This window comes from Hemitrygon akajei, chromosome 31, assembly GCF_048418815.1.
Source record: "Hemitrygon akajei chromosome 31, sHemAka1.3, whole genome shotgun sequence".
NCBI classification, from domain to species: Eukaryota; Metazoa; Chordata; class Chondrichthyes; order Myliobatiformes; family Dasyatidae; genus Hemitrygon; species Hemitrygon akajei.
Genome location: NC_133154.1, coordinates 2,869,559 through 2,884,498, shown reverse-complemented (window position 1 = coordinate 2,884,498; position 14,940 = coordinate 2,869,559). Strand labels below are relative to the sequence as shown.

At 54.1% G+C, this 14,940-nt stretch overlaps 1 protein-coding gene across 1 annotated transcript in view; it reads right to left on the bottom strand.

The window, feature by feature from the left end:
- The window catches only part of LOC140719294 (branched-chain alpha-ketoacid dehydrogenase kinase-like), a 33,344-nt gene that overhangs the window by 3,015 nt on the left and 15,389 nt on the right, over positions 1-14,940 (bottom strand). The window contains exon 10 of the mRNA XM_073033818.1: positions 14,391-14,552. Coding sequence (XP_072889919.1) covers positions 14,391-14,552 — 162 coding nt within the window. The remainder of the gene's footprint in view (positions 1-14,390; positions 14,553-14,940) is intronic.

Genomic DNA, 14,940 nt, shown 5'->3' with positions numbered 1-14,940 from the left:
GGAAAGGATGGTGTCCTGTTGGGAGTGGACGGTGTGAATGAACGGGAAAGGATGGTGTCCTGTTGGGAGTGGATGGTGGGAATGAACGGGAAAGGATGGTGTCCTGTTGGGAGTGTGAATGGTGGGAATGAACAGGAAAGGATGGTGTCCTTTTGGGAGTGGATGGTGGGAATGAACGGGAAAGGATGGTGTCCTGTTGGGAGTGGATGCTGTGAATGAACGGGAAAGGATGGTGTCCTTTTGGGAGTGGACGGTGTGAATGAACGGGAAAGGATGGTGTCCTTTTGGGAGTGGACGGTGGGAATGAACGGGAAAGGATGGTGTCCTGTTGGGAGTGGACGGTGGGAATGAACGGGAAAGGATGTTGTACTGTTGGGAGTGGACGGTGGGAATGAACGGGAAAGGATGGTGTCCTGTTGGGAGTGAACGGTGGGAATGAACGGGAAAGGATGGTGTCCTGTTGGGAGTGGATGGTGGGAATGAACAGGAAAGGATGGTGTCCTGTTGGGGTGCGAATGGTGGGAATGAACAGGAAAGGATGGTGTCCTGTTGGGAGTGGACGATGGGAATGAACGGGAAAGGATGGTGTCCTGTTGGGAGTGGACGGTGGGAATGAATGGGAAAGGATGGTGTCCTGTTGGGAGTGAACGGTGGGAATGAACGGGAAAGGATGGTGTCCTGTTGGGAGTGGATGGTGGGAATGAACAGGAAAGGATGGTGTCCTGTTGGGGTGCGAATGGTGGGAATGAACAGGAAAGGATGGTGTCCTGTTGGGAGTGGACGGTGGGAATGAACGGGAAAGGATGGTGTCCTGTTGGGAGTGTGAATGGTGGGAATGAACAGGAAAGGATGGTGTCCTTTTGGGAGTGGACGGTGGGAATGAACGGGAAAGGATGGTGTCCTGTTGGGAGTGGACGGTGTGAATGAACGGGAAAGGATGGTGTCCTTTTGGGAGTGGACGGTGGGAATGAACGGGAAAGGATGGTGTCCTGTTGGGAGTGGACGGTGGGAATGAACGGGAAAGGATGGTGTCCTGTTGGGAGTGGACGGTGGGAATGAACGGGAAAGGATGGTGTCCTGTTGGGAGTGTGAATAGTGGGAATGAACAGGAAAGGATGGTGTCCTTTTGGGAGTGGACGGTGGGAATGAACGGGAAAGGATGGTGTCCTGTTGGGAGTGGACGGTGTGAATGAACGGGAAAGGATGGTGTCCTTTTGGGAGTGGACGGTGGGAATGAACGGGAAAGGATGGTGTCCTGTTGGGAGTGGACGGTGGGAATGAACGGGAAAGGATGGTGTCCTGTTGGGAGTGGACGGTGGGAATGAACGGGAAAGGATGGTGTCCTGTTGGGAGTGCAAATGGTGGGATTGAACAGGAAAGGATGGTGTCCTGTTGGGAGTGGACGGTGGGAATGAACGGGAAAGGATGGTGTCCTGTTGGGAGTGGACGGTGGGAATGAACGGGAAAGGATGGGGTCCTGTTGGGAGTGGATGGTGTGAATGAACAGGAAAGGATGGTGTCCTGTTGGGAGTGGACGGTGGGAATGAACGGGAAAGGATGGTGTCCTGTTGGGAGTGGACGGTGTGAATGAACAGGAAAGGATGGTGTCCTTTTGGGAGTGGATGGTGGGAATGAACGGGAAAGGATGGTGTCCTGTTGGGAGTGGACGGTGTGAATGAACAGGAAAGGATGGTGTCCTGTTGGGAGTGCGAATGGTGGGATTGAACAGGAAAGGATGGTGTCCTGTTGGGAGTGCGAATGGTGGGAATGAACGGGAAAGGATGGTGTCCTGTTGGGAGTGGACGGTGGGAATGAACGGGAAAGGATGGTGTCCTGTTGGGAGTGGATGGTGTGAATGAACGGGAAAGGATGGTGTCCTTTTGGGAGTGGACGGTGTGAATGAACGGGAAAGGATGGTGTCCTTTTGGGAGTGGACGGAGGGAATGAACGGGAAAGGATGGTGTCCTGTTGGGAGTGGACGGTGGGAATGAACGGGAAAGGGTGGTGTCCTGTTGGGAGTGCGAATGGTGGGAAAGGATGGTGTCCTGTTGGGAGTGCGAATGGTGGGAATGAACAGGAAAGGATGGTGTCCTGTTGGGAGTGTACGGTGGGAATGAATGGGAAAGTTTGGTGTCCTGTTGGGAGTGCGAATGGTGGGAAAGGATGGTGTCCTGTTGGGAGTGCGAATGGTGGGAATGAACAGGAAAGGATGGTGTCCTGTTGGGAGTGGACGGTGGGAATGAACGGGAAAGGATGGTGTCCTGTTGGGAGTGGACGGTGGGAATGAACGGGAAAGGATGGTGTCCTGTTGGGAGTGGACGGTGGGAATGAACGGGAAAGGATGGTGTCCTGTTGGGAGTGCGAATGGTGGGATAGGATGGTGTCCTGTTGGGAGTGTACGGTGGGAATGAACGGGAAAGTATGGTGTCCTGTTGGGAGTGCGAATGGTGGGAAAGGATGGTGTCCTTTTGGGAGTGGACGGTGGGAATGAACGGGAAAGGATGGTGTCCTGTTGGGAGTGGACGGTGTGAATGAACGGGAAAGGATGGTGTCCTGTTGGGAGTGGATGGTGGGAATGAACGGGAAAGGATGGTGTCCTGTTGGGAGTGTGAATGGTGGGAATGAACAGGAAAGGATGGTGTCCTTTTGGGAGTGGATGGTGGGAATGAACGGGAAAGGATGGTGTCCTGTTGGGAGTGGATGCTGTGAATGAACGGGAAAGGATGGTGTCCTTTTGGGAGTGGACGGTGTGAATGAACGGGAAAGGATGGTGTCCTTTTGGGAGTGGACGGTGGGAATGAACGGGAAAGGATGGTGTCCTGTTGGGAGTGGACGGTGGGAATGAACGGGAAAGGATGTTGTACTGTTGGGAGTGGACGGTGGGAATGAACGGGAAAGGATGGTGTCCTGTTGGGAGTGAACGGTGGGAATGAACGGGAAAGGATGGTGTCCTGTTGGGAGTGGATGGTGGGAATGAACAGGAAAGGATGGTGTCCTGTTGGGGTGCGAATGGTGGGAATGAACAGGAAAGGATGGTGTCCTGTTGGGAGTGGACGATGGGAATGAACGGGAAAGGATGGTGTCCTGTTGGGAGTGGACGGTGGGAATGAATGGGAAAGGATGGTGTCCTGTTGGGAGTGAACGGTGGGAATGAACGGGAAAGGATGGTGTCCTGTTGGGAGTGGATGGTGGGAATGAACAGGAAAGGATGGTGTCCTGTTGGGGTGCGAATGGTGGGAATGAACAGGAAAGGATGGTGTCCTGTTGGGAGTGGACGGTGGGAATGAACGGGAAAGGATGGTGTCCTGTTGGGAGTGTGAATGGTGGGAATGAACAGGAAAGGATGGTGTCCTTTTGGGAGTGGACGGTGGGAATGAACGGGAAAGGATGGTGTCCTGTTGGGAGTGGACGGTGTGAATGAACGGGAAAGGATGGTGTCCTTTTGGGAGTGGACGGTGGGAATGAACGGGAAAGGATGGTGTCCTGTTGGGAGTGGACGGTGGGAATGAACGGGAAAGGATGGTGTCCTGTTGGGAGTGGACGGTGGGAATGAACGGGAAAGGATGGTGTCCTGTTGGGAGTGTGAATAGTGGGAATGAACAGGAAAGGATGGTGTCCTTTTGGGAGTGGACGGTGGGAATGAACGGGAAAGGATGGTGTCCTGTTGGGAGTGGACGGTGTGAATGAACGGGAAAGGATGGTGTCCTTTTGGGAGTGGACGGTGGGAATGAACGGGAAAGGATGGTGTCCTGTTGGGAGTGGACGGTGGGAATGAACGGGAAAGGATGGTGTCCTGTTGGGAGTGGACGGTGGGAATGAACGGGAAAGGATGGTGTCCTGTTGGGAGTGCAAATGGTGGGATTGAACAGGAAAGGATGGTGTCCTGTTGGGAGTGGACGGTGGGAATGAACGGGAAAGGATGGTGTCCTGTTGGGAGTGGACGGTGGGAATGAACGGGAAAGGATGGTGTCCTGTTGGGAGTGGACGGTGGGAATGAACGGGAAAGGATGGTGTCCTGTTGGGAGTGTGAATGGTGGGAATGAACAGGAAAGGATGGTGTCCTTTTGGGAGTGGATGGTGGGAATGAACAGGAAAGGATGGTGTCCTGTTGGGAGTGGACGGTGGGAATGAACGGGAAAGGATGGTGTCCTGTTGGGAGTGGACGGTGGGAATGAACAGGAAAGGATGGTGTCCTGTTGGGAGTGCGAATGGTGGGAATGAACAGGAAAGGATGGTGTCCTGTTGGGAGTGGACGGTGGGAATGAACGGGAAAGGATGTTGTACTGTTGGGAGTGGACGGTGGGAATGAACGGGAAAGGATGGTGTCCTGTTGGGAGTGAACGGTGGGAATGAACGGGAAAGGATGGTGTCCTGTTGGGAGTGGATGGTGGGAATGAACAGGAAAGGATGGTGTCCTGTTGGGGTGCGAATGGTGGGAATGAACAGGAAAGGATGGTGTCCTGTTGGGAGTGGACGATGGGAATGAACGGGAAAGGATGGTGTCCTGTTGGGAGTGGACGGTGGGAATGAATGGGAAAGGATGGTGTCCTGTTGGGAGTGAACGGTGGGAATGAACGGGAAAGGATGGTGTCCTGTTGGGAGTGGATGGTGGGAATGAACAGGAAAGGATGGTGTCCTGTTGGGGTGCGAATGGTGGGAATGAACAGGAAAGGATGGTGTCCTGTTGGGAGTGGACGGTGGGAATGAACGGGAAAGGATGGTGTCCTGTTGGGAGTGTGAATGGTGGGAATGAACAGGAAAGGATGGTGTCCTTTTGGGAGTGGACGGTGGGAATGAACGGGAAAGGATGGTGTCCTGTTGGGAGTGGACGGTGTGAATGAACGGGAAAGGATGGTGTCCTTTTGGGAGTGGACGGTGGGAATGAACGGGAAAGGATGGTGTCCTGTTGGGAGTGGACGGTGGGAATGAACGGGAAAGGATGGTGTCCTGTTGGGAGTGGACGGTGGGAATGAACGGGAAAGGATGGTGTCCTGTTGGGAGTGTGAATAGTGGGAATGAACAGGAAAGGATGGTGTCCTTTTGGGAGTGGACGGTGGGAATGAACGGGAAAGGATGGTGTCCTGTTGGGAGTGGACGGTGTGAATGAACGGGAAAGGATGGTGTCCTTTTGGGAGTGGACGGTGGGAATGAACGGGAAAGGATGGTGTCCTGTTGGGAGTGGACGGTGGGAATGAACGGGAAAGGATGGTGTCCTGTTGGGAGTGGACGGTGGGAATGAACGGGAAAGGATGGTGTCCTGTTGGGAGTGCAAATGGTGGGATTGAACAGGAAAGGATGGTGTCCTGTTGGGAGTGGACGGTGGGAATGAACGGGAAAGGATGGTGTCCTGTTGGGAGTGGACGGTGGGAATGAACGGGAAAGGATGGTGTCCTGTTGGGAGTGGACGGTGGGAATGAACGGGAAAGGATGGTGTCCTGTTGGGAGTGTGAATGGTGGGAATGAACAGGAAAGGATGGTGTCCTTTTGGGAGTGGATGGTGGGAATGAACAGGAAAGGATGGTGTCCTGTTGGGAGTGGACGGTGGGAATGAACGGGAAAGGATGGTGTCCTGTTGGGAGTGGACGGTGGGAATGAACAGGAAAGGATGGTGTCCTGTTGGGAGTGCGAATGGTGGGAATGAACAGGAAAGGATGGTGTCCTGTTGGGAGTGGACGGTGGGAATGAACGGGAAAGGATGGTGTCCTGTTGGGAGTGGACGGTGTGAATGAACAGGAAAGGATGGTGTCCTTTTGGGAGTGGATGGTGGGAATGAACGGGAAAGGATGGTGTCCTGTTGGGAGTGGACGGTGTGAATGAACAGGAAAGGATGGTGTCCTGTTGGGAGTGCGAATGGTGGGATTGAACAGGAAAGGATGGTGTCCTGTTGGGAGTGCGAATGGTGGGAATGAACGGGAAAGGATGGTGTCCTGTTGGGAGTGGACGGTGGGAATGAACGGGAAAGGATGGTGTCCTGTTGGGAGTGGATGGTGTGAATGAACGGGAAAGGATGGTGTCCTTTTGGGAGTGGACGGTGTGAATGAACGGGAAAGGATGGTGTCCTTTTGGGAGTGGACGGAGGGAATGAACGGGAAAGGATGGTGTCCTGTTGGGAGTGGACGGTGGGAATGAACGGGAAAGGATGGTGTCCTGTTGGGAGTGCGAATGGTGGGAAAGGATGGTGTCCTGTTGGGAGTGCGAAAGGTGGGAATGAACAGGAAAGGATGGTGTCCTGTTGGGAGTGTACGGTGGGAATGAATGGGAAAGTTTGGTGTCCTGTTGGGAGTGCGAATGGTGGGAAAGGATGGTGTCCTGTTGGGAGTGCGAATGGTGGGAATGAACAGGAAAGGATGGTGTCCTGTTGGGAGTGTACGGTGGGAATGAACAGGAAAGGATGGTGTCCTGTTGGGAGTGGACGGTGGGAATGAACGGGAAAGGATGGTGTCCTGTTGGGAGTGGACGGTGGGAATGAACGGGAAAGGATGGTGTCCTGTTGGGAGTGGACGGTGGGAATGAACGGGAAAGGATGGTGTCCTGTTGGGAGTGCGAATGGTGGGATAGGATGGTGTCCTGTTGGGAGTGTACGGTGGGAATGAACGGGAAAGTATGGTGTCCTGTTGGGAGTGCGAATGGTGGGAAAGGATGGTGTCCTTTTGGGAGTGGACGGTGGGAATGAACGGGAAAGGATGGTGTCCTGTTGGGAGTGGACGGTGTGAATGAACGGGAAAGGATGGTGTCCTGTTGGGAGTGGATGGTGGGAATGAACGGGAAAGGATGGTGTCCTGTTGGGAGTGTGAATGGTGGGAATGAACAGGAAAGGATGGTGTCCTTTTGGGAGTGGATGGTGGGAATGAACGGGAAAGGATGGTGTCCTGTTGGGAGTGGATGCTGTGAATGAACGGGAAAGGATGGTGTCCTTTTGGGAGTGGACGGTGTGAATGAACGGGAAAGGATGGTGTCCTTTTGGGAGTGGACGGTGGGAATGAACGGGAAAGGATGGTGTCCTGTTGGGAGTGGACGGTGGGAATGAACGGGAAAGGATGTTGTACTGTTGGGAGTGGACGGTGGGAATGAACGGGAAAGGATGGTGTCCTGTTGGGAGTGAACGGTGGGAATGAACGGGAAAGGATGGTGTCCTGTTGGGAGTGGATGGTGGGAATGAACAGGAAAGGATGGTGTCCTGTTGGGGTGCGAATGGTGGGAATGAACAGGAAAGGATGGTGTCCTGTTGGGAGTGGACGATGGGAATGAACGGGAAAGGATGGTGTCCTGTTGGGAGTGGACGGTGGGAATGAATGGGAAAGGATGGTGTCCTGTTGGGAGTGAACGGTGGGAATGAACGGGAAAGGATGGTGTCCTGTTGGGAGTGGATGGTGGGAATGAACAGGAAAGGATGGTGTCCTGTTGGGGTGCGAATGGTGGGAATGAACAGGAAAGGATGGTGTCCTGTTGGGAGTGGACGGTGGGAATGAACGGGAAAGGATGGTGTCCTGTTGGGAGTGTGAATGGTGGGAATGAACAGGAAAGGATGGTGTCCTTTTGGGAGTGGACGGTGGGAATGAACGGGAAAGGATGGTGTCCTGTTGGGAGTGGACGGTGTGAATGAACGGGAAAGGATGGTGTCCTTTTGGGAGTGGACGGTGGGAATGAACGGGAAAGGATGGTGTCCTGTTGGGAGTGGACGGTGGGAATGAACGGGAAAGGATGGTGTCCTGTTGGGAGTGGACGGTGGGAATGAACGGGAAAGGATGGTGTCCTGTTGGGAGTGTGAATAGTGGGAATGAACAGGAAAGGATGGTGTCCTTTTGGGAGTGGACGGTGGGAATGAACGGGAAAGGATGGTGTCCTGTTGGGAGTGGACGGTGTGAATGAACGGGAAAGGATGGTGTCCTTTTGGGAGTGGACGGTGGGAATGAACGGGAAAGGATGGTGTCCTGTTGGGAGTGGACGGTGGGAATGAACGGGAAAGGATGGTGTCCTGTTGGGAGTGGACGGTGGGAATGAACGGGAAAGGATGGTGTCCTGTTGGGAGTGCAAATGGTGGGATTGAACAGGAAAGGATGGTGTCCTGTTGGGAGTGGACGGTGGGAATGAACGGGAAAGGATGGTGTCCTGTTGGGAGTGGACGGTGGGAATGAACGGGAAAGGATGGGGTCCTGTTGGGAGTGGATGGTGTGAATGAACAGGAAAGGATGGTGTCCTGTTGGGAGTGGACGGTGGGAATGAACGGGAAAGGATGGTGTCCTGTTGGGAGTGCGAATGGTGGGAATGAACAGGAAAGGATGGTGTCCTGTTGGGAGTGCGAATGGTGGGAATGAACAGGAAAGGATGGTGTCCTGTTGGGAGTGCGAATGGTGGGAATGAACGGGAAAGGATAGTGTCCTGTTCGGAGTGGATGGTGGGAATGAACGGGAAAGGATGGTGTCCTGTTGGGAGTGGATGGTGGGAATGAACGGGAAAGGATGGTATCCTGTTGGGAGTGGATGGTGGGAATGAACGGGAAAGGATGGTGTCCTGTTGGGAGTGGATGGTGGGAATGAACGGGAAAGGATGGTGTCCTGTTGGGAGTGGATGGTGGGAATGAACAGGAAAGGATGGTGTCCTGGTGGGAGTGGACGGTGGGAATGAACAGGAAAGGATGGTGTCCTGTTGGGAGTGCGAATGGTGGGAATGAACAGGAAAGGATGGTGTCCTGTTGGGAGTGGACGGTGGGAATGAACGGGAAAGGATGGTGTCCTGTTGGGAGTGGACGGTGGGAATGAACGGGAAAGGATGGTGTCCTGTTGGGAGTGGACGGTGGGAATGAACGGGAAAGGATGGTGTCCTGTTGGGAGTGGATGGTGGGAATGAACGGGAAAGGATGGTGTCCTGTTGGGAGTGTGAATGGTGGGAATGAACAGGAAAGGATGGTGTCCTTTTGGGAGTGGATGGTGGGAATGAACAGGAAAGGATGGTGTCCTGTTGGGAGTGGACGGTGGGAATGAACGGGAAAGGATGGTGTCCTGTTGGGAGTGGACGGTGGGAATGAACAGGAAAGGATGGTGTCCTGTTGGGAGTGCGAATGGTGGGAATGAACAGGAAAGGATGGTGTCCTGTTGGGAGTGGACGGTGGGAATGAACGGGAAAGGATGGTGTCCTGTTGGGAGTGGACGGTGTGAATGAACAGGAAAGGATGGTGTCCTTTTGGGAGTGGATGGTGGGAATGAACGGGAAAGGATGGTGTCCTGTTGGGAGTGGACGGTGTGAATGAACAGGAAAGGATGGTGTCCTGTTGGGAGTGCGAATGGTGGGATTGAACAGGAAAGGATGGTGTCCTGTTGGGAGTGCGAATGGTGGGAATGAACGGGAAAGGATGGTGTCCTGTTGGGAGTGGACGGTGGGAATGAACGGGAAAGGATGGTGTCCTGTTGGGAGTGGATGGTGTGAATGAACGGGAAAGGATGGTGTCCTTTTGGGAGTGGACGGTGTGAATGAACGGGAAAGGATGGTGTCCTTTTGGGAGTGGACGGAGGGAATGAACGGGAAAGGATGGTGTCCTGTTGGGAGTGGACGGTGGGAATGAACGGGAAAGGATGGTGTCCTGTTGGGAGTGGACGGTGGGAATGAACGGGAAAGGATGGTGTCCTGTTGGGAGTGGACGGTGGGAATGAACGGGAAAGGATGGTGTCCTGTTGGGAGTGCGAATGGTGGGAACGAACAGGAAAGGATGGTGTCCTGTTGGGAGTGGACGGTGGGAATGAACGGGAAAGGATGGTGTCCTGTTGGGAGTGGATGGTGGGAATGAACGGGAAAGGATGGTGTCCTTTTGGGAGTGGACGGTGGGAATGAACAGGAAAGGATGGTGTCCTGTTGGGAGTGGACGGTGGGAATGAACGGGAAAGGATGGTGTCCTGTTGGGAGTGCGAATGGTGGGAATGAACAGGAAAGGATGGTGTCCTGTTGGGAGTGCGAATGGTGGGAATGAACAGGAAAGGATGGTGTCCTGTTGGGAGTGGATGGTGGGAATGAATGGGAAAGGATGGTGTCCTGTTGGGAGTGGATGGTGGGAATGAACGGGAAAGGATGGTGTCCTGTTGGGAGTGGATGGTGGGAATGAACAGGAAAGGATGGTGTCCTGGTGGGAGTGGACGGTGGGAATGAACAGGAAAGGATGGTGTCCTGTTGGGAGTGCGAATGGTGGGAATGAACAGGAAAGGATGGTGTCCTGTTGGGAGTGGACGGTGGGAATGAACGGGAAAGGATGGTGTCCTGTTGGGAGTGGACGGTGGGAATGAACGGGAAAGGATGGTGTCCTGTTGGGAGTGGACGGTGGGAATGAACGGGAAAGGATGGTGTCCTGTTGGGAGTGGATGGTGGGAATGAACAGGAAAGGATGGTGTCCTGTTGGGAGTGCGAATGGTGGGAATGAACAGGAAAGGATGGTGTCCTGTTGGGAGTGGACGGTGGGAATGAACGGGAAAGGATGGTGTCCTGTTGGGAGTGGACGGTGGGAATGAACGGGAAAGGATGGTGTCCTGTTGGGAGTGTGAATGGTGGGAATGAACAGGAAAGGATGGTGTCCTTTTGGGAGTGGATGGTGGGAATGAACAGGAAAGGATGGTGTCCTGTTGGGAGTGGACGGTGGGAATGAACAGGAAAGGATGGTGTCCTGTTGGGAGTGCGAATGGTGGGAATGAACAGGAAAGGATGGTGTCCTGTTGGGAGTGGACGGTGGGAATGAACGGGAAAGGATGGTGTCCTGTTGGGAGTGGACGGTGGGAATGAACGGGAAAGGATGGTGTCCTTTTGGGAGTGGATGGTGGGAATGAACGGGAAAGGATGGTGTCCTGTTGGGAGTGGACGGTGGGAATGAACGGGAAAGGATGGTGTCCTGTTGGGAGTGCGAATGGTGGGAATGAACAGGAAAGGATGGTGTCCTGTTGGGAGTGCGAATGGTGGGAATGAACAGGAAAGGATGGTGTCCTGTTGGGAGTGCGAATGGTGGGAATGAACGGGAAAGGATAGTGTCCTGTTCGGAGTGGATGGTGGGAATGAACGGGAAAGGATGGTGTCCTGTTGGGAGTGGATGGTGGGAATGAACGGGAAAGGATGGTATCCTGTTGGGAGTGGATGGTGGGAATGAACGGGAAAGGATGGTGTCCTGTTGGGAGTGGATGGTGGGAATGAACGGGAAAGGATGGTGTCCTGTTGGGAGTGGATGGTGGGAATGAACAGGAAAGGATGGTGTCCTGGTGGGAGTGGACGGTGGGAATGAACAGGAAAGGATGGTGTCCTGTTGGGAGTGCGAATGGTGGGAATGAACAGGAAAGGATGGTGTCCTGTTGGGAGTGGACGGTGGGAATGAACGGGAAAGGATGGTGTCCTGTTGGGAGTGGACGGTGGGAATGAACGGGAAAGGATGGTGTCCTGTTGGGAGTGGACGGTGGGAATGAACGGGAAAGGATGGTGTCCTGTTGGGAGTGGATGGTGGGAATGAACAGGAAAGGATGGTGTCCTGTTGGGAGTGCGAATGGTGGGAATGAACAGGAAAGGATGGTGTCCTGTTGGGAGTGGACGGTGGGAATGAACGGGAAAGGATGGTGTCCTGTTGGGAGTGGACGGTGGGAATGAACGGGAAAGGATGGTGTCCTGTTGGGAGTGTGAATGGTGGGAATGAACAGGAAAGGATGGTGTCCTTTTGGGAGTGGATGGTGGGAATGAACAGGAAAGGATGGTGTCCTGTTGGGAGTGGACGGTGGGAATGAACGGGAAAGGATGGTGTCCTGTTGGGAGTGGACGGTGGGAATGAACAGGAAAGGATGGTGTCCTGTTGGGAGTGCGAATGGTGGGAATGAACAGGAAAGGATGGTGTCCTGTTGGGAGTGGACGGTGGGAATGAACGGGAAAGGATGGTGTCCTGTTGGGAGTGGACGGTGTGAATGAACAGGAAAGGATGGTGTCCTTTTGGGAGTGGATGGTGGGAATGAACGGGAAAGGATGGTGTCCTGTTGGGAGTGGACGGTGTGAATGAACAGGAAAGGATGGTGTCCTGTTGGGAGTGCGACTGGTGGGATTGAACAGGAAAGGATGGTGTCCTGTTGGGAGTGCGAATGGTGGGAATGAACGGGAAAGGATGGTGTCCTGTTGGGAGTGGACGGTGGGAATGAACGGGAAAGGATGGTGTCCTGTTGGGAGTGGATGGTGTGAATGAACGGGAAAGGATGGTGTCCTTTTGGGAGTGGACGGTGTGAATGAACGGGAAAGGATGGTGTCCTTTTGGGAGTGGACGGAGGGAATGAACGGGAAAGGATGGTGTCCTGTTGGGAGTGGACGGTGGGAATGAACGGGAAAGGATGGTGTCCTGTTGGGAGTGGACGGTGGGAATGAACGGGAAAGGATGGTGTCCTGTTGGGAGTGGACGGTGGGAATGAACAGGAAAGGATGGTGTCCTGTTGGGAGTGCGAATGGTGGGAACGAACAGGAAAGGATGGTGTCCTGTTGGGAGTGGACGGTGGGAATGAACGGGAAAGGATGGTGTCCTGTTGGGAGTGGATGGTGGGAATGAACGGGAAAGGATGGTGTCCTTTTGGGAGTGGACGGTGGGAATGAACAGGAAAGGATGGTGTCCTGTTGGGAGTGGACGGTGGGAATGAACGGGAAAGGATGGTGTCCTGTTGGGAGTGCGAATGGTGGGAATGAACAGGAAAGGATGGTGTCCTGTTGGGAGTGCGAATGGTGGGAATGAACAGGAAAGGATGGTGTCCTGTTGGGAGTGGATGGTGGGAATGAATGGGAAAGGATGGTGTCCTGTTGGGAGTGGATGGTGGGAATGAACGGGAAAGGATGGTGTCCTGTTGGGAGTGGATGGTGGGAATGAACAGGAAAGGATGGTGTCCTGGTGGGAGTGGACGGTGGGAATGAACAGGAAAGGATGGTGTCCTGTTGGGAGTGCGAATGGTGGGAATGAACAGGAAAGGATGGTGTCCTGTTGGGAGTGGACGGTGGGAATGAACGGGAAAGGATGGTGTCCTGTTGGGAGTGGACGGTGGGAATGAACGGGAAAGGATGGTGTCCTGTTGGGAGTGGACGGTGGGAATGAACGGGAAAGGATGGTGTCCTGTTGGGAGTGGATGGTGGGAATGAACAGGAAAGGATGGTGTCCTGTTGGGAGTGCGAATGGTGGGAATGAACAGGAAAGGATGGTGTCCTGTTGGGAGTGGACGGTGGGAATGAACGGGAAAGGATGGTGTCCTGTTGGGAGTGGACGGTGGGAATGAACGGGAAAGGATGGTGTCCTGTTGGGAGTGTGAATGGTGGGAATGAACAGGAAAGGATGGTGTCCTTTTGGGAGTGGATGGTGGGAATGAACAGGAAAGGATGGTGTCCTGTTGGGAGTGGACGGTGGGAATGAACAGGAAAGGATGGTGTCCTGTTGGGAGTGCGAATGGTGGGAATGAACAGGAAAGGATGGTGTCCTGTTGGGAGTGGACGGTGGGAATGAACGGGAAAGGATGGTGTCCTGTTGGGAGTGGACGGTGGGAATGAACGGGAAAGGATGGTGTCCTTTTGGGAGTGGATGGTGGGAATGAACGGGAAAGGATGGTGTCCTGTTGGGAGTGGACGGTGGGAATGAACGGGAAAGGATGGTGTCCTGTTGGGAGTGCGAATGGTGGAATTGAACAGGAAAGGATGGTGTCCTGTTGGGAGTGCGAATGGTGGGAATGAACGGGAAAGGATGGTGTCCTGTTGGGAGTGGACGGTGGGAATGAACGGGAAAGGATGGTGTCCTGTTGGGAGTGGATGGTGTGAATGAACGGGAAAGGATGGTGTCCTTTTGGGAGTGGACGGTGTGAATGAACGGGAAAGGATGGTGTCCTGTTGGGAGTGGATGGTGTGAATGAACAGGAAAGGATGGTGTCCTGTTGGGAGTGGACGGTGGGAATGAACGGGAAAGGATGGTGTCCTGTTGGGAGTGCGAATGGTGGGAATGAACAGGAAAGGATGGTGTCCTGTTGGGAGTGCGAATGGTGGGAATGAACAGGAAAGGATGGTGTCCTGTTGGGAGTGCGAATGGTGGGAATGAACGGGAAAGGATGGTGTCCTGTTGGGAGTGGACGGTGGGAATGAACGGGAAAGGATGGTGTCCTGTTGGGAGTGGATGGTGTGAATGAACAGGAAAGGATGGTGTCCTGTTGGGAGTGGACGATGGGAATGAACGGGAAAGGATGGTGTCCTGTTGGGAGTGCGAATGGTGGGAATGAACAGGAAAGGATGGTGTCCTGTTGGGAGTGGACGGTGGGAATGAACGGGAAAGGATGGTGTCCTGTTGGGAGTGCGGACGGTGGGAATGAATAAAAAGGTCTGGGTCCCATTGGGAGTGCCGTTGAAGGGAGTCAGCGGGATGGGACACTTACCCGTGCATGGGGCTGGACTGGCCACTGTTGACCATGTCCACCATGTTTCCCAGCATGGTGTTGCACAGCAGGTCCTGGCTGCTGGATCCCGCTGTCGTGAAGTGGTAGTCCATCACCCTGTGGAGGCTCTCGTGTGGAATCCCTCCCCCTCGGTCTGAAATCCTGGGAACGATAGAGACGGCACATTTGATGGAACTCCCTATGTTACCCTTCACGTGTGGTTTAGCTGCTAAGCCTGGAGGAACCGTTTATACCGAGAGGAAAAGGGGCAAAGGGGGGCTATCGGCACCTCAAAACCAGTTGCTGCAGGCAAATAGGGCTCGACAGCCATGGTTGGCAGCTCATCTCAGAGAAAGAAAATTCTGATCTCAAACCTCTGCTGCCTTGCGGCAGCTCCAAGGGAAAAGTCCAGAGCTGGAGTCCCTCAGGCAGTCCTACAGAGTTCAACTCCTGTGACGCTGCTGCCACCAAACTGTATCAGTCTCGCCGTTCCTTTGGCTTCATCAGATACGAGGCGAGAGGGTGCTTGCCACACGCGTATCATACACCC